Source organism: Canis lupus, chromosome 3 (assembly GCF_003254725.2).
Source record: "Canis lupus dingo isolate Sandy chromosome 3, ASM325472v2, whole genome shotgun sequence".
NCBI lineage: Eukaryota > Metazoa > Chordata > Mammalia > Carnivora > Canidae > Canis > Canis lupus.
Genome location: NC_064245.1, coordinates 54,664,140 through 54,682,099, shown reverse-complemented (window position 1 = coordinate 54,682,099; position 17,960 = coordinate 54,664,140). Strand labels below are relative to the sequence as shown.

The 17,960-nt window shown below is 46.3% G+C and overlaps 2 protein-coding genes across 6 annotated transcripts in view; one reads left to right on the top strand and one right to left on the bottom strand.

The window, feature by feature from the left end:
• The window catches only part of WHAMM (WASP homolog associated with actin, golgi membranes and microtubules), a 68,826-nt gene that overhangs the window by 15,239 nt on the left and 35,627 nt on the right, over nt 1–17,960 (bottom strand). For 3 of the 4 annotated variants that reach the window (XM_035714376.1, XM_035714377.2, XM_035714378.2), the window contains exon 4: nt 2,013–2,186. In XM_035714376.1, the coding sequence (XP_035570269.1) occupies nt 2,013–2,186 (174 nt within the window). Of the gene's footprint in view, nt 1–2,012; nt 2,187–3,944; nt 4,615–17,960 lie in introns of those variants that run through there. The other variant, XM_025436878.3, reaches the window with a different exon arrangement.
• The window catches only part of FSD2 (fibronectin type III and SPRY domain containing 2), a 42,204-nt gene continuing 31,258 nt past the window's right edge, over nt 7,015–17,960 (top strand). Inside the window, exon 1 of one of the 2 annotated variants that reach the window (XM_025438354.3) lies at nt 7,015–8,354. The gene's annotated coding sequence lies outside the window, so the exon portion shown is untranslated. Of the gene's footprint in view, nt 8,390–17,960 lie in introns of both variants that reach the window. The other variant, XM_025438353.3, reaches the window with a different exon arrangement.

The window sequence follows — 17,960 nt, the reverse complement described above, 5'->3', positions numbered from 1 at the left end:
TCTAAAAATTCATAATTATGATATGTACTAGTAGTCATTCGGCATCCAGTTCTTCTACAAAACTAATAATATAAGAAATATATACAGGTTAGCCATCAGGGAAATGTAAATCAAAACCACAGGATAGGGGCACCTGGGTGACTCAGTGGTTGACCATCTGCCTTTGGCTCAGTTCATGATCATGAGGTCCTGAGATCGAGTCCTGCCATCAGGCTCCCTACTGGGAGCCTGCTTCTCTCTCTGCCTCTCTCTCTCTCTCTCTCTCTCTCTCTCATGAATGAATAAATAAATAAATAACCTTAAAAAAAAAACACAGGATACAACTTCACATCCACTAGGGTGGATAAAACCAAAAAGACAGACAATAACAAGTGTTGGCGATAATGTGGACAAACTGGAACCTTCACTTACTGCTGGTAGGAATGTAAAATGGTACATTCTGCATTGGAAAACAGTCTGATGGTTCTTTGGAAAGGCTATATATAGTTACCATAGGACCCAGCAATTCCACATTTTTCCAAGAAAAAAGAAAACATAGGTCCACATAGAAACTTGTACATAGATGTTCATAGCAGCATTATTCCTAATAGTTAAAAAGTGGAAACAACCTAAATGTCCATCAAACAACCCAAATGCCCATCAACTGCTAAATGGATAAGTGAAATGTACTATAGTGAATACTAAAGGATCATAGAAAGAAATGAAGTTCTGGGACATTGCACAACATGGATGGACCTTGAAAACATTATGCTACATGAAAAGAGCCTGACACAAATGACCACATCTCATGTAATCCCACACAAGATGAAATGGCCAGAATGGGGAAACACACAGAGGCAGAAGGCACACTGCTGGTTGCCCAGGGTTGGAGGGGGGAATAGAGAATGACTGCTTATGGGTATGGGGTTTCTTTGGGGAGTGATGAAAATGTTCTGGAACTAGATAGTGGTGATAGTTGCACAAATGAATATACTAAAAACCACTGAAACATATATCTTAAACAGGTGAGTGGTATGGTCTGTGAATTGTATCTCAGTGAAGCTGTTAATTAAGGAAAAAATATATACAGGAAGTAAAGACTATCCAAGTAATATGCTTTCAGTATAATGAACAGAACAATTTTCTCTGGAAATTTGAGTGGCATGAGTTTTATCTAAACAGGACACCATTTCTACAGTACAGTAGCTTGGCAGGGGCTGTGAGTATGTGTGTGGAAGTCTGGCCCAGTGCAGGGGCAGAGCTCAAGAGATCTCTCTGATGTCTTCTGACTCCAGCTGGTTGAGACGCAGGGAAAGCTATTTCACCCCTCTGGGCCCTAGGTTCCTTCGTAACACTGACAGGAGGATGACTACGCTAACCAGGGTCACTGGGTTACTACATAGCTCAAGGAAATAAGAGTGATGGCAACATTTACTAAAGCTTAAATTACTGAATTATGATCCAGGGCCTTGCTATTTATATTTTCATTCAGTTTCTTGGAAATCTGCATATGTCCTTAGAATCTGAAAATAGGCTAACATAAACAAGCTTCTCATCAAAAACAAGTCATTAGCAAAGAATGTGGTTTAACCCTCAGAAAGCTGCAGAAATCTTAATGTATTCAGATGACCAACATAAAATGCCTTCATTTTCAAATTAATTTTTAAAAATAGGGGATCCCTGGGTGGCTCATCGGTTTAGCGCCTGCCTTTGGCCCAGGGCACGATCCTGGAGTCCCGGAATCGAGTCCCATTTCAGGATCCTGGCATGGAGCCTGCTTCTCCCTCCTCCTGTGTCTCTGCTTCTCTCTCTCTCTGCCTATCATAAATAAATAAATAAATAAATAAATAAATAAATAAATAAATAAATCTTAAAAAAAAAATTTTTTTAAATAAACTCAACATATGTATACTACCATCTAAACACAAAGGTGGACCCAAGGTGCCAACATACACTGAATCTGAAATGGGACTAAAGAAATAATACGTGACAAATAACAAATCTGATAAAATACAGATATAAAGAAAACATACCAAAATATCAAGCTTACATAAAGTTGCAACTTCTCTCATATCCCTAAATGGCTGCAGTAAATACTGGAAAAATGTAGTTGCTCCAGTAACTAACTCTTGGTATGCTTCATCTTCCTCTCGATAAACTTTCATTAGTGCTACCATGGTGTGGGCTTGATCATGCCCCTGAAGAACCTGGAAGACAAAATGTAAATAAAAGCTCACGTAAGGACAGTATTTATAAGATCATACCAAATAAACAAAACTAAAGAAACTTTAATGCCCTCAACTTCACAAATTAAAATACTGATTATATGAAAACGCTAATGTCCTTCAACCAAAATGTCAAATAAAACGAACAGTTAAATCATGGTATATCCAGGGCAGAATGTTATGACTATAATCATTCAATGGTGTAAGACCCCCTAACAAACTCCTTTTATTTGTTTTTAAGATTTTATTTATTTATTCATGAGAGAGAGAGAGAGAGAGAGAGAGAGTGAGAGTAAGAGAGAGGCAGAGACACAGGCAGAGAGAGATGCAGGCTCCATTCAGGGAGCCCGATGTGGGACTCAATTCCAGGACTCCAGGATCACGCCCTGAGCCAAAGGCAGACGCTTAACCACTGGGCCACCCAGGCATCCCACAAACTCCTTTTATAAAACCATTTTGCTTTAAAACTTTGGTTCTAGGGACTCCTGGGTGGCTCAGCAGTTGAGCGTCTGTCTTCAGCCCAGAGTGTGATCCTGGAGTCCTGGGATCAAGTCCCACATCAGGTTCCCTGCGGGGAGCCTGCCTCTGTGTGTGTGTGTGTGTGTCTCATGAACAAATAAATAAAATCTTAAAAAAAAAAAGCTGGTTCTATATGTTGATTAGGAAGATGTAATTAAGACTTTGAAATATGGCTGAATTCTTCCCTCACACTCCTCCCTTCCTCAAAAGAATGCGCAGAAAAATCATCCAGATTAAGATCGGCCTGTAATGAGAACAAGCAAGCAAGAGGACGTGTCCAGGGTGTCAGAGCCTCAATCTTGGCCACCCGTAGTAAATTGTGAATACACACACCCTATTTTTCTCCCAAACCCTTTTGTGTACTTGCGTTCCCCCCCCACCCCCGTTAAATTCTATAAGTTTATCACTCAAAGAATGAGTTGTTGGGCTTCCCAAATGACGTCTTTTAAACTTAAAATTGCACTCCGGTTGCCCTTCCAAATCAAAGAATAAAGCTCACTCCCCGTCGGCTTTCCACCAGACGTTTGCGTTACTTTCCAACCTTTCCCCTAGAAGCCCCTTCATCCTCTAAGGCAGCGGGTCTCCAGGGTTCCTGACGGCCGCCGCCGCTCCCCACCCCCGCCCCCCGCCGTCCCCGCCGAGAACCGGGAAGTGTTTACATCCCGTGCGCCAGGCTGTTTCCCACGTGTACTACGGCTGTTTCCGGTTCTGCTTTCGCTATTCTCTGGCAAATCCTGTTAGAGGGCAGCCGGGTCTGCCAGAGTCTTCGGAGAAAGGGGTCAGGGCTGGCTGCAGACAGAGGATGCACGCTGACCCGCCTGAGAACTGCAGGTGACAGGAACCTGTGCACCTGCGCGCGCCCCCCCCCCTCGGTCCCCGACAGGTGACAGGCACCTGCGCGCGTCCTCCCCCCTCCGCCCCCAGCTCCCCTGCAGGTGACAAGCACCTGTGCACCTGCGCGCGCCCTGCCCCGTCCACGCCCAGCTCCCCTACAGGTAACAGGCACCTGTGCACCTGCGCGCGCCCTGCCCCGTCCACGCCCAGCTCCCCTACAGGTAACAGGCACCTGGGCACCTGCGCGCGCGCCCCTCAGGTCCCCAGCGCCCCCTGGCCGGCCGACAGCCCGGCTCTCCGGAACCGAACACAACCCACCCCCACCCCCCCCCACGCCACACACACCGCGGCCCCAGCCCGGCGCTGCCCCTCCCGCCCCGCGGGTACCTGGCGCAGCCGCGCGCCCGCCGCGGCCCACCGCGCGCGCAGGGCCCTCTCCCGGAAGTCGCGCAGGCTCTCGCAGTCGGGCGCGCCGCCGTCGGCCGGGAAGAGCGCGTCGCGCACCGCCGCGCCGCCGCAGCCGCTCGCGGCCTCGCCCAGGTAGCGCTCCAGGCGCCCGCACAGCTCCTGCACCGCCGCGTCGCCGGGGCCCGCGCGCGCCGGCCACACGAGCGCCCAGAGCCCGAGCCCCAGGCCCCAGGCCCCGCCGGCGCGCGCGTCCAGCTCGGGCGGCAACGGCGGGAAGCAGCGCTCCAGGGGCGGCCAGAGCGCCGCCAGCTGCCGGTGCGCGCCGCGGAGCCCGGCGGCCGAGAGCAGGCCCGCCCAGCTCGGGGGGGACGCGGCCCGCTCGGGCTCTGGTTCGGGCTGGCTCCCCTCGCGCCGCCGCCGCTGCGCCGTGCGGTCGTGACAGGTCACGGCGAACTTGCCCTCCGCGTCGTTCCAGGCCACGAGGAAGCGCAGCTGGTGTCGCTCGGGCTCGGCGAAGAGGTCGTCGCGGACCGGCACCCAGCCCTCCAAGCTGTCGGGCTGCTCGTCTTCCATGGCCTCGGACCAGCGGCCCGCGGGCTCGGCCCGCGCGCGCCCGGCCTCCCCGCGCCCCCAGCTGCCCGCCGCGGACCGCGACATTCTGGCGGGACCGCGCCCGCGTCAGCGCCCCCGGGGCGCCACCCCACCCCCGGCGCCTCCGATTGGCTGCCCGCGGCGTGGACGGGTTCTCGGCAGCCAATGGGAAAGCTGGGACTCTGTCTCCGGCCGGCGCTGGGCAGCGGTCCCTGCCGCCCCGCGGGGCCTGGGCCCAAGGACTTCCCCTCCTGCCTCACCATTCCCACCTTTGTACCTGCTGACGTAGGGAAAGTGTTCCTGACGAGTTATCGTCTTAGCCTCCTGCACTCAAAGAACCTCTTGAGAACGGGGACCCACTGATTCCGTCCTCGCTCACTGGGGCGTCGGGGAGCACCCGAGGGTTCCTGCGCTCAGAAGGGGTGTAGATAGACCAAAGGTTAAATCAAACGTAGGAGTTATGGGCTGAGGGTCTCCAAGCGCCACCCACCGGGTAAAAGCCACCCGATTGTTGTTACCAACTCAACGAACTTTTATGGAGTGCCTGATGTGTGCGGGCGGGGGGGGGCGGGGGGGCTGCCGAGGGGCATACACAAAAGATGTCTCTCTGTCGTCAAAGCATCCCAGCTCCCAGACAGCGTGTTTAAATAGTGTGTTCCTACTCTTCGCTTTACAGCCAAGGAGACAGATCCAGAAGGAATCCTGTCCCAACAGTACACAAGCAGGCTAGTAAGACCACCTGGCTCCCCAAGACCTGTTTAAGGAGATAGGGGAAATCTAATTTGCACGTGAGGATGGGATGTGACTTGGAGCTGGTCGGGTTCACGCAACAGGGAATAAGACAGCCCAGGTCTGTGTCCGGGACTGAGACACAGAGCAGCAGGTCTGCTTCCATCCCGTGAGTTCATGGGATGGGTGGTGCGGGGAGACAACCCAGGGAGCCGCGAGGAGAAGCCTTTCTCCAAGACTAGGCTCCTGAAGGCTAGACTCAGGAACCGGTGAGAAAACTTTTGAAGGTTTGGATTTGGGAAAGCAGGAGATCAGATTTACAGTTGCTGTTATGCCCAAAGGAAAACAACAACAAACCAGGGCCAGCCTGGAGCAGTGGTTAGGGCATCTCTCCCCCTGAAGTTGATCCCAGGGTATCTAGAAACTTCTGTGGAATGAGCTTAAGGTCCAAAGTTGCTTATCTGAGTCTCCCCCACCAACCCTTTAGTGCTTGTGTAGTGCTGTGGGGCTTTGGACTCAGAACTGCTGCACTTGGTGGTCTTCTTGGAACAAGAATTTGTTAGTTGAAGGGATTTATTTCTCCTCAAGTCATTTTTAAATATATTATCTTAGCTAACACGATTTACTTGTAATTCAATAATAGTCTGTTTTAATATCTTTTTTGTATATTCTTTACAATATGTCTTTTTACTGTATTTGTTTTATATTGTTTTATCCTTTTTAGTATTTCTAATTTACTTGCTTTATCAAAATGACACTAGTAGGCTTTCTAATTATAAAAGTAATTTCGTTTTTGTGTGAGGGAAAGATGTTTGTATATTCTTAGAAAAAATAAGCGTGAGTATACACTAAACCTAATCATTGTTGTTACCAGGATACATGCCTACTTTATATTTACTTTATGGTTCCTTTGTAATATTTGCCTTTTTCTTTTTTTTTCTTTTTTTTAAATATTTGCCTTTTTCTAAGCCAAATATCATATGTTATTTCTCATTATTAAATAGTTTTTAAGAATTAATAAAAGGTGTATAAATAATTGTTATCAAAATAGGTACAATAAAAAATATAAAGAAAAAAGCAAAATAACTCAAAAGTTAAACTCTGCTCTCATTTTGTGTTTATTATTATATGTATTATCATATATTATTATATATTTATATATTATGCTATATATTATATATCATCTATATAATATATATATGATTATGCTGTAATTGTATTTTATACTCTCTTTTTACTTACAGCTATATTGTGGATATTTTCCACATAAAAAATAGGTATTTACATGATTGTTTTTAATACTTGCCAATATTGAGTGTATTGTGGTTTACAAATTCTATATTGATAGTCATAGATTAATTTCAGCTTTCTGCCAATATGCATAATGCTGTGGTGAACATCCTTGTACATATATATCTTTGCGTAAATTTTGTCTTTCATTTTTTTTGTTCTGATATTTTATTTTGCTTCTAATATTCTAGATACCTGGCAGTAATGATATTTTTCAAATTACATTTTGATTGAGATTTAAAAAGCAGCAGATGCAAAATTCTGAGATCAAATCACCATAAGGAGACTTTTCAAGGAAATGGTCCAGAACCCAATTCATGCTTTCAGGGGGAAAATTGGTGGAGCCATTTCTCCAGAGAATGCTGTTAGTGGGATGGAGGGAAGGTTGGAAGTCCTGTCCTCTAGGCCCAAGCCCAATGAAGGATCTTCAAAGGGACCCTTCAGAGAGTTTGCTGTATCTCCTGCAGGTGGCCTGAGGTGAGCGGATTGGCTGCTTTGATGGCAGACCCAGGGGAGGTGGCTGCATTGGTTCTGGCAGCATTCCAGAGTTTGCAGGGACCAAGGATGGGCCTGCCTCCTACAATCCAGTTGTAAGCCAGGAAGAAGACAGAGTCAGCAAGGAATCATCATATCCTGCCCAAGAGAGCCAACTGCATGGGTAAGGAGACCTCATTTGAGAGATCCTGGAGGTGGCCCACCAGAGCCTATAAGGAGAATGCAAGGGACCCCCTGGAAGAGAAGCGTTCTCAGCCTGGTTATGGAAACCTGGGGGGAAAGTCTCCATAATGGAAAACTCCAGAGATGTAAAAAACTCTCCATGAGAGAGGGAGGGAGAGTGTAGACACACACACAAGTGCACAATAGAGAGCTCTAAGCACCTGCCAGCCCAGAGAGCCGGAAGATAGCACCCATTGTGGCATTAACTCCAATAGGAGCCATCTTATCACCTTGGCGCCTCCTGCCCTGGCGTTCCACCAGCAGCTCAATAAGGAGGTGTGGGGAGAAGAGGCCGATCTCTTTCCTCCTTTCTGAGGGCAGACTTCCAGCTAAAGAGGCCCAGACCGGGTAGGGGAGAAGATTTTGATACTGGCTAAGCAAAGTCTGACTTTTACATTAATATTCTGCACTATACATTCAGTTGCTGAATGCAGACTATGCCTTCACCCTTGGACTGAATGTCACCTAAGAGGGATCAGAAAGTCATGGATCTGCTGGACTTTTTTATCCACTGAGGGAAATAATTCCCACTGTGAGTAAATGTTAAAGGAATGGTGGAAGAAAAAAATATTAAGTTGCATCTGATTGCCTTCAGAGTTGTGCTTGTTCAAAACGCTCTTGGAATAGAGCGTCAGGTGGAAGATGCACCACACAAGGGCCCTCAGATGCCCTCCCTCTCCACATGCCCTGCAGCTACCCTCCTGACCCTGCTGTGGCAGCCTCCAGCCCTCTAAACATGACCAGCCATTGGAGTAGCTCAGTGGGTCTCTAGGCCTCAAATCCTCCCAGTATATGAAGAAACTCAGAGGACAGCATGTGACCTCTCCCGGTGACACTTGAGCAGCAAGAAGTGGCAAGAGAGCCTAGGCAGGTCTATATTTGGGCTTTCACTCATGGCAGGCCTGTTGCTATTTGCAGCGGGAAGCCAGCTCATGTTACCATCACCTCTGCACCCCAGCTGCAGAGTCCTGCTGTGAGACAGTCGGAGGCAGCCCTCTGGGGCGCACAGGTAACCCAGAGGGAGATCCTCAGTTTTCCAGCCATCATCCAGAGACCTTGGAGGTAAAAGGAGACCCTGTGGACCCTTAAATCAGCAGGCAAGTTTTTGGATAATCATAGTCTTCTAATGCAAAGGGTATTTTATTAGAAACCCCGTAACTTGATGCCACAATGTTAATGCAAAATCGTTCCTTTAGGGAGAGAGGTATCATCTTAAACTGCAGAATCTTAAACTGTGAATGTCTTCTGTGCCTTCCAGTAGCATGGATTTGCCTTGCTAATACAACGTAGTGTTGGTACAGGGTGTGGAAGCCCCTAAACAGATAGAGGCTGGCCGTTCTTAAAATGTACCCTTAGAGTATTTTTAGTGCGGGGGCCCATTTGCTAGAACAGTTTGGAACCCTAAATAGTGTTATCCTCTGGCTCCAGTGACCAATTGATAAATACATCTTGTTTTAATCTGTGTGGGCATCCCAAGAAATCAGAATTTCATGTTTTGATTGACATACGGGAAGACAGGACTATGATCATTTTTCACCTGTTATACATACCCCTCCTCCCATGGAAAGTTTCCAGGTTTGGACCGTGTCTGTAAAAGTTGATTTGAGCTATTTTGCGTAACTGCACAGCCAACACTTTAAAGCAAAGTTTCTTCAGCTGCAGCTTGGGAATTTCTAAGAGCTACACAGGTGAGCTTCTGAAACTATAGGCAAAATTACGTTTGTGCCCTCATGGGCTCACTTTTGGGGAGAGAATTAACACCTTTCAGTAGATTCCCAGAAACTCTCGTGCCCTATAGAAGGTTAAAAATCATTTTTGTGAGGGACTTTTCCTTTTTTCTTTCTTTTTTTTTGTGGGGGACTTTTCTAATTAATGCACTGGGGTATACCTCCCACATAGACAGCAAAAGTCTGTTTTCTTTGTAACTGCAGCCCCATGGCCTAGAGTAGAAGCTGTCTAGCTACTCTATTCTTTATAGGCTGTGGCCTATTTATTTCTCTGAGGTTCAGTTTCATCACTTATGAAATGACAATTTATTGGTAATGTTCCTTCTCCCTAGATTCTGAATATTTTGGTAAGACACTAAAAGAGTCTGAGCGTTGAGGAGGAAAGTGCATGGCAGCTGTGGAGGTGTGTTGCAAACCTCCTGCTTGGGTGCCGGGTGCCCAGACCAGTTTGTTTGTCTGTCCAAAGGGGAAAGGCTGGCACAAAAGAGTTTGTTCCCATTAGATTTGTTCTCAATGTTTTCCAGTCTTCTTGCTTGTAGGACAGTTCAATTTGGTTTTTCACCCTTCAGTTTCCGGTTGAAAGAATTTGTCAGCATGATTTATTGGTAATACAGAATTCTGGTTTTCTCCCTTTTGGTGGCACACAGAAATGTGTTAGTTTTAGCAGGCTGCTCCAGGGTCTGTAGGCAATATGGTGTAGTGGAAAACTGAGTCTGGATCCATCTCTTTACCTGCTGGATTATGTGTCCAGCATACAGCACAGGGCCGGACACAGAGTAGCCCTGGGTCACCCCTTGTTAAATGAAATTGGGCCTGGCAAGTCCTTTCTCCTCACAGAAACTCAGTTTTGCCATCCTAAAATCAGAAAGTTGAATTAGATGCTCTCCAAGGGAACTTCTACCCCTAGAGGGTCTATACCTCAGCATAGGCCCCTTGGAAGCTCATGTTGTGAGGACCAGCGACCTCACAGTGGATGTTTGTGCCTGGAGATGAGGCTCTTCTACTCTGGTGCCTTCTCCCATCTTTGGTTGTTTTCAGGGGATGGAATGATCCCACAGCGGCTGCAGGGCCTCCACTCTGCCATGGCTACTGTGAGTCTTCACTTTCTGACCCCCGTCCTCTCCTTTCGTGGGTGCCCTGGTGGGAGAGGCCAGGGTCCACATAATGATACTAACAGCCACCCCCACATTAATAACAGCAACTGACACGTACTGAGCACTGACTTTGAGCCCTGGGCTAGGCAAAGCATTTTACACACATCATGTTATTTCATCTAAATGCTATCTTTAGGGTGCACCTGGGTGGCTCAGCGGTTGAACACCTGCCTTCAGCTCAGGTCATCATCCCCGGGTCCTGTGATCGAGTCCTGCTTCAGGCTCCCTGCAAGGAGCCTGCTTCTCTCTCTGCCTATGTCTCTACCTCTTTCTCTGTGTTCTCATGGATAAATAAATAAAATCTTTTTTTTAATGCTATCTTTAGGAGGCAGGAAGCACAATAGGCCCATCTCATGGGCTCATGACAGTAAGACCCTGAGAGGTGACTTTCCCAACGCTACCACGATAAGAAGTAGCAGAGACAGAAAACAAGCACAGAGCTTTCTGAATCCAGAGGGCAGTGGCCTTAGAGAGGGGTTAAGGGTGGGGTGAGGGTGTTCCCTAGAGATTGAATTGATAGAACCAGAATCAGCATTAATTGGGTATTGGTTACCTGGGTGATGTCAAGGATGAGCTCCTGGTCTCTGGTTTGAGATCCTGGTCCTATTTCCTTTGGATGTATACCCAGAAGTGGGATTGCTAGAGCTCATGGTAATTCTGTTTTTAGTTTTTTTTAAGAACCTCCATACTATTTTCCATAACGGCTGTACCATTTTATATTCCCACCAACAGTGAACAGGAGTTCTCTTTTCCCACACCCTCCCCAACACTTGTTATCTCTTGTCTTTCTGGGACTGCCATTCTAACAGGCACGAGGCATTGTGGTTTTTTGTTTCATTGTGGGTTTGGGGAAGGTTGTTTTTTGTTTGTTTTTAGGTAGGTTCCACAACTGGCGTGAAGTACAACTCAGAACTTGAACTCATGACCCTGAGATCAAAACCTGAGCTGAGATCAAGAATTGGCCACTTAACCCACTGAGTGACCCAGGCTCTCCCTCACTGTGGTTTTGACTTGCACTTCCCTAATGATGAGTGATATTGCGCATCTTTTCATATGTCTGTTGGCCACCTGTATATCTTCTTCTGAAAAATGTTTTGTCATGCCCTCTATTCATTTGTAATCAGATTATTGGGGGGGGGGGTTTGCCATTGAGTTGTATGAATTCCTTGTATATTTTGGATATTAACTATCATGTAAATAGTTTACAGATATTTTCTCCTATTCCATAGATTGCCTTTTCATTTTATTGATTGTTTCTTTTGCTATGGAAGTTATTTTTAGTTTAATCTAGTATTGCTTGGTTTTTTCCCCTCTTGTTGCTTATGCTTTTGGTGTCGCATCCAAAAGTTGTTGCCAAGACTGATGTCAAGGACATTTTCCCCTTGTTTTCTTCTAGGAGTTTTATGGTTTCACATCTTACATTTAAGCCCTTAATTTTTTAGTTAATTTTGGTAAGTGGTATAAAATAGGAGTCCAGTTTTATTTATTTTTTGCGTGGGATTATCCAGTTTTCCCAGCACTATTTATTGAAGAAATTGTGTTTCCCCACAACAGGGTAATTCTGATTAGCTAGAGCGAAGGCAGTGGTGTTTAGAGCCCCTTAGGTTGAAAGACTCTGATTGTTTTGTTGACCAGTAAAGGATGTGGGGTCATAGGATGGATCAGAATGGGGAGAAAACAAAGCAGTGTTTCCACAGCTGGATGGCCCCTTAGGCCTTGGGAACCTCTGAAGAGAGATGTGGGCTAAAGTAGGGGTGATGCATGTGCTACTCAGGAGTATCTTGCAGTCCTTTGGGTCTGGCACACGTGTTTAGGGGTATGTAGGGAAGGCCTCTTGGTCCATCTCAATGCTTGTTTTATTGGGATGCTGACCCATCATAGGGAAATGTGTCCTACTTCACTTGAAGCCATACTTCCCCGTCCCTAAAGCAAGCTATGTTGTGAGGAGATGCCAGGACTGCCCCAGCCAGAGTCTAATGGTGGGCAAGCTTTAGGAATTAACCCAAAAGAACATCCAGGCTCTGGGATCTTCATAAATCACACATTTTAGGAAGGCAAAGCACTGGCCCTTAAACCTATTGCTTTGTGTTGCTGCGTCTAGGAACAACCTTCTTCATTCATCCCCCCTCCCTCCACACACACCCACCCAGGGGGCAGACTGAGTCCCCATGGATCTGTTGGTGGTCCAAGGCACAGTGGAACTAGTACCTTGTGCATCAGTCCTGTGTGGTCATGGTGCTCAGCCCCAGCACACATTACTGAAGGGATGCTGACCACTGTCTTCCATATAAGAGTTTTGGAGCATTAGAGAACAGGACTTGAAGCTTTTCTAAACCTAATGTGACATGCCTGGTCTTGGAGTCAAGTTTCCTAATGTGGATCCAGCCCCCAGAGACCAGTTGCATGGATGGTATGTGGTGAGGGTAGCAGTGTCTTTGTCCATAATAGCAGCTGCAAGTAGGCCTCTCTGTGTGGTGCTAAGAGAGGAAGTGGAACTGCAGCATCCTATGTGAACTTCAGAGAGGGGGGTAAGAGGCAAGATTCCCAGGGGCTCACCGGGGCCAAAACTGTGCAGTCCATTCCCACTATCCCCACCACACTCAGAGAAGGCCTACGGGTGTTATGTTTTGTCTTGTCATTAGCAAGAGCTAACATGAGCCTCTGGAGCATGTATGAGGGACTTCCAAGGAGGGTTATTGCCCTGAATAAGTTGGAAGAATGACAATTGGTACAGAGCCTAGATGAAGAGAGGTGGCTGAGGGTTTCCCCAGGGTAAGGGCAGAGCAAGTCTCCATCACTGGGATCCAGAATCTCTGAGTCTTCCAGAAGTAAGGCCAGATGGGGGGCTGGGTCAGTCCTCTGTGCTCCTCATGACTGCCCTGAGCCTTTCCCTGTGCTCACAGGACAGAGCTGGGAGGGTGTATGGCAGGCAGCCAGAGGAGCCTGGTGGCTGTTTCCAAGAAACAGCCTGGAGGGAAGTGTGGGTCACAAGAGCAAAAGTGTCCTCTCTGACCAGCCTGGAACATGGGCCAAGTTCTTTTCCCTGGGAGAATGGGTAGAAAAGCTGAGTGATCCTTGGTCTCCTCAGAGTAGAGGAACAGAGAGATGAAACAGAAGACCTAGAGCAGGAATATGCAGGATGAGGATCAGGACCCAGACAGTGCAGGACATCACAGGCACTCAAGGTCAGAGCATAGGGAGACTGAAGAGTGGGTTAGGGAGGCTGAAGAGTGGGTTTTCCAGAAGTGTGCCCCGTCACATTTGCTAGTGTGGCCTGTGGGGGTGATCGCAGGCTTGTGGCTCGGGAGACAGGATGCATGTCGTCACACCACACATCAAAGTGGAGAAAGCGAGAGGCAGTGAGCTCCATCTGGCGGTGTCAGATCTGGGGAGAATGGGAATGTTCAGGAAGCCAAGGCTTCTCTAAACTTCTGCCTCTGCGTGGAACAGAGATTAGGGCCAGAGACAAGGATATGGAGCCACGAGAGTAGACAAATCACTTGCAGGAGGTAGAGACTGAAGACGAGCAGGGATGGAAGCCCGGGGAGTTGCTCAGTGCAGGACTCAGAAAGAGTTCAGCTGTCCCAAGAGAAGATGGTAGGCTGAGCTGGGTCACCAGGATCGAGTGTCACAGAATAGCCAAGAAAGCATGGGCCAGTGTCCATGGATTTCGCAATTAGGCCATCAGAAAATGCTATATTGTTTTAAAAGGCAATCAAAAACAGAACATGGAAAGAAAAATGAATGGCATTTTTAATTTTTTTATTTTTATTTATTTATTTTTTGAATGGCATTTTTTAAATATAGCTTTGGGATGGTTATTAAAAGGACAGTCAGTCTGTCAGCAGAGGTCACAAAGTCCCTCCCTGCAGAAAAACAGGCACTGCTGGTCAGGGGAGCCACTGAACCTGAGTCCTGGGTACAGCAAACAGCTGGCTGCTGGCCCTGATCCCACAGTGGACATTAAGGGGGGCTGTTTGGATCATAATAAACATTATGACTGGGGTGGGGAGGGAGTACTAAGCTGTATCTTTAAATTTTTTTGATTTTGTTATTTACCCCCCAAATTTATTGTATACGTACCATTTGGAATAGTTAGGAATGGCAGTTTTCCTATTTTATTATTTTTAAATTTTATTAAAGATTTTATTTATTTATTTATTTGAGAGAGGGAGAGCAGAACAGAAGAACACAGGTGCAGAGGAGAGGGAGAAACAGACTCCCCACTGAGCAGGGAACCCAATGACTTGGGGTTCGATCCCAGGACCCCGGGATCCTGACCTGAGCCGAAGGCAGACTCTTTAACTGACTGAGCCACCCAGGCACCCCAGTAATAGTAGTTTTTTTTTTTTAAAGGCATTAAGTTTACCACAGTTTATTTTTAAAGGGGGCATCAGGAACTGGATTATGGGGATGGTTACACGACTTGAGAAATTCACGAAAAACTATTGCATTGTGCACTTAAAACAGGTGAATTTTATGATTTGTAAATTATATGTCAATAAAGTTATTTTCAGAATAGATTAATGAGTAGGCTAAGCAGCTCACAGAATTCCTGGTTTTATGTAGGAATAAGTTGTTGATAAAGTGCTTGTGCATGTAAATTGGAATGGTAGAACAGTTCAATAGATAGAAATTTTGGCCAATATTTGGACATCAAGTGCACCTGTTTGTGACTTGTACAGTTAAATGGAAAAAAAACATAACTGCTCCTCTATACCAAAAAGGTCATTCTAAGGGGCATCCAGGTGGCTCAGTCAGTTGAGCATCTGACTTTTAATTTTGGCTCAGGTCATGATCTCAGGGTTCTGGAATCGAACTCTGTGTCAGGCTCTGCACTCAGTGGGGAGTCTACTTGAGATTCTCTCTCCTTCTCCCTCTGCCCCTCCCCCTGCTAGAGCACACACTCTCTCTAATAAATAAATAAATAAATAAATAAATAAATAAATAAATAAATCCCTTTTTTAAAAAAGATTTTATTTTATTTATTCATGAGAGAGGCAGGGACACAGGCAGAGGGAGAAGCAGGCTCCATGCAGGGAGCCCGATGTGGGACTCGATCCCAGGTCTCCAGGATCATGCCCGGACCCAAAGGCAGATGTTCAACTGCTGAACCACCCAGGTGTCCCAATAAATAGATCTATAAAACAAGCAAGCAAAAATCATTATTTTAGGGACACCTGGGTGGCTCAGTTGGCTAAGCACCTGCCTTCTACTGAGATCATGATCCCAGAGTCTTGGGAGAGCCCCAAGTCGGGCTTCCCCGTCAATGGGGAGCCTGCTTCTCCCTCTCCATCTGCCTCTTCCCCCGCTCATGCTCTCTCTCTCTCTCTCTCTCTCAAGTAAATAAAAAATTCAACAATAAGTAGACAGATAACCCAATTTGAAAATGAGTGTATTGGGGTTCTCCAGAGATACTGAATCCAATGAGGGGGTATGTGTATGTGCGTAAAGAATGTGAAAGATGGATGCCTGGGTGGCTCAGTGGTTGGGCATCTGCCTTTGGCTCAGGGTGTAAACCCAGATCCTGGGATTGAGTCCCACATCGGGCTCCCTGCATGGAGCCTGCTTCTCCCTCTGCCTGTGTCTCTGTCCCTCTCTCTGTGTCTCTCATAAATAAATAAATAAAATCTTTAAAAAAAAAAAGAATGTGAGAGAGACATTTATTTTAAGGAATTGGCTCATGCAGTTATGGAGGCTGGAAGTGCAAAATCTGCAGGGTTGGTTGGCAGTCTGGAGACCCAGGGAAGAGCCAGTGTTGCAGTTCAAGTCTGAAGGCCATCTGCTCCCAGAATTCCTTCTTGCTTGAGGAAGAGCCACCTTTACTCTGTTAAGCTCTACAACTGATTGGATGGCGCCCACTCACATTACGGAGGGCAATCTGATTTACTGAAAACTCACCAACTTAAAAGTCAACCTCATCCAAAAAACGCCTTCACAGAAATATTCAAAATAATATTTGGGGGATCCCTGGGTGGCTCAGTGGCTTAGTGCCTGCCTTCGGCCCAGGGCGTGATCCTGGAGTCCCGGGATCAGGCCCCACGTCGGGCTTCCTGCATGGAGCCTGCTTCTCCCTTTGCCTGTGTCTCTGCCCCCCCCCCCGTCTCTGTGTGTATCTCTCATGAATAAATAAATAAAATCTTTAAAAAAAATAATATTTGACTAAATACTTGAACACCATGGCACAGCCAAGTTGACACATAAAAGAAACCATCACAGTGGGCAAAGGATTTGAATAAACTTTTCTTCAAAGATAATATATAAGTGCCACTAAGTGCATGAAAAGATGCTTTACATCATCCATATGGAAAATGCAAATCAAGATGAGCTAGCACTTCACATCTGCTAGGATGGCTCCAATCAAAAAAATGGACAACCCTTTCATGAAGATGGCGCCGAAGGCGAAGAAGGAAGCCCCTGCCCCTCCCAAAGCCGAAGCCAAAGCAAAGGCTTTGAAAGCTAAGAAAGCGGTGCTGAAAGGCATGCACAGTCACAAAAAAAAAGAAGATCCGCATGTCACCTACATTCCGATGACCCAAGACCCTGCATCTCCGAAGGCAGCCCAAATATCCTCTAAAGAGTGCCCCCAGAAGAAACAAGCTTGATCACTATGCCATCATCAAGTCCCCCTTAACTACTGAGTCAGCCATGAAGAAAATAGAAGACAACAACACACTTGTGTTCATTGTGGATGTCAAGACCAATAAGCACCAGATCAAACAGGCTGTGAAGAAGCTCTATGACATTGATGTGGCCAAGATCAACACCTTGATCAGGCCTGATGGAGAGAAGAAAGCATATGTTCGACTGGCTCCTGACTATGATGCTTTGGATGTTGCCAACAAAATTGGGATCATCTAAACTGAGTCCAGCTGGCTGTAAATCTAAATATACATTTTTTCACCATAAAAAAAAGATGGACAATATCAAGTGTTGACTGGAACATGGAGAAATTGGAACGGTCCTACACAACTGGTGGGAATGCAAAATGGTTAAGCCACTTTGGGAAAGAGTTTGGCAGTTCCTCAAAAGGTTAAACATGGTTATCACATGATCCAGCAATTCCACTCATCAGAATGTACCCAAGAGAAAGAGTCAAAAAGTGGAAACAACCCAGGTATCCATCACCTGGATATGTTATCCATGACATAAACAAAATAGGCTATTTTCCTAAACTGGAATATTATTCAGCTATAAAAAGGATACATTGTACGACATGGATGAACCTTGAAAATATTATGTTCAATGACAAAAAGCTAAACACTGAAGACCATATGTTGTATTATTCCACTTATATGAAATGTCCAGAATAGGCAAATAGAGACAAAAAGTAAATGGCAGGTATCAGAGGCTGGGGGAGCAGGTAGTGGGGAAGTAACTGCCAATGAGTAGGTGATTTTTTGGTGGGGGTAATGAAAACGTTCTGGAATTGGATAACAGTGATGAGCACATAACTCTAAGTTTATTAAAAATACTAGATTGTACACTTTTTTAAAAAGATTTATTTGAGAGATAGAAGAGAAGGAGCACACAAGTGGAAGGAGGGACAGAGGGAGAATATCTTCAAGCAGACCCCCTGCTGTGCGTGGAGCCCAATGCGGGGCTCAGTCTCCCAACCCAAAGATTGTGACCTGAACCAAAACCTAGAGTCTGACACTTAACCAACTGAGCTGGGCACCCCTAAATTTTACGCTTTAAAAGCTGAGCCTTATGATTTGTAACTTATATCTTAATGAAACCATTATTTTTAAAAGTACAAATAGGGGGGCATCTGGGTGACTCAGTGG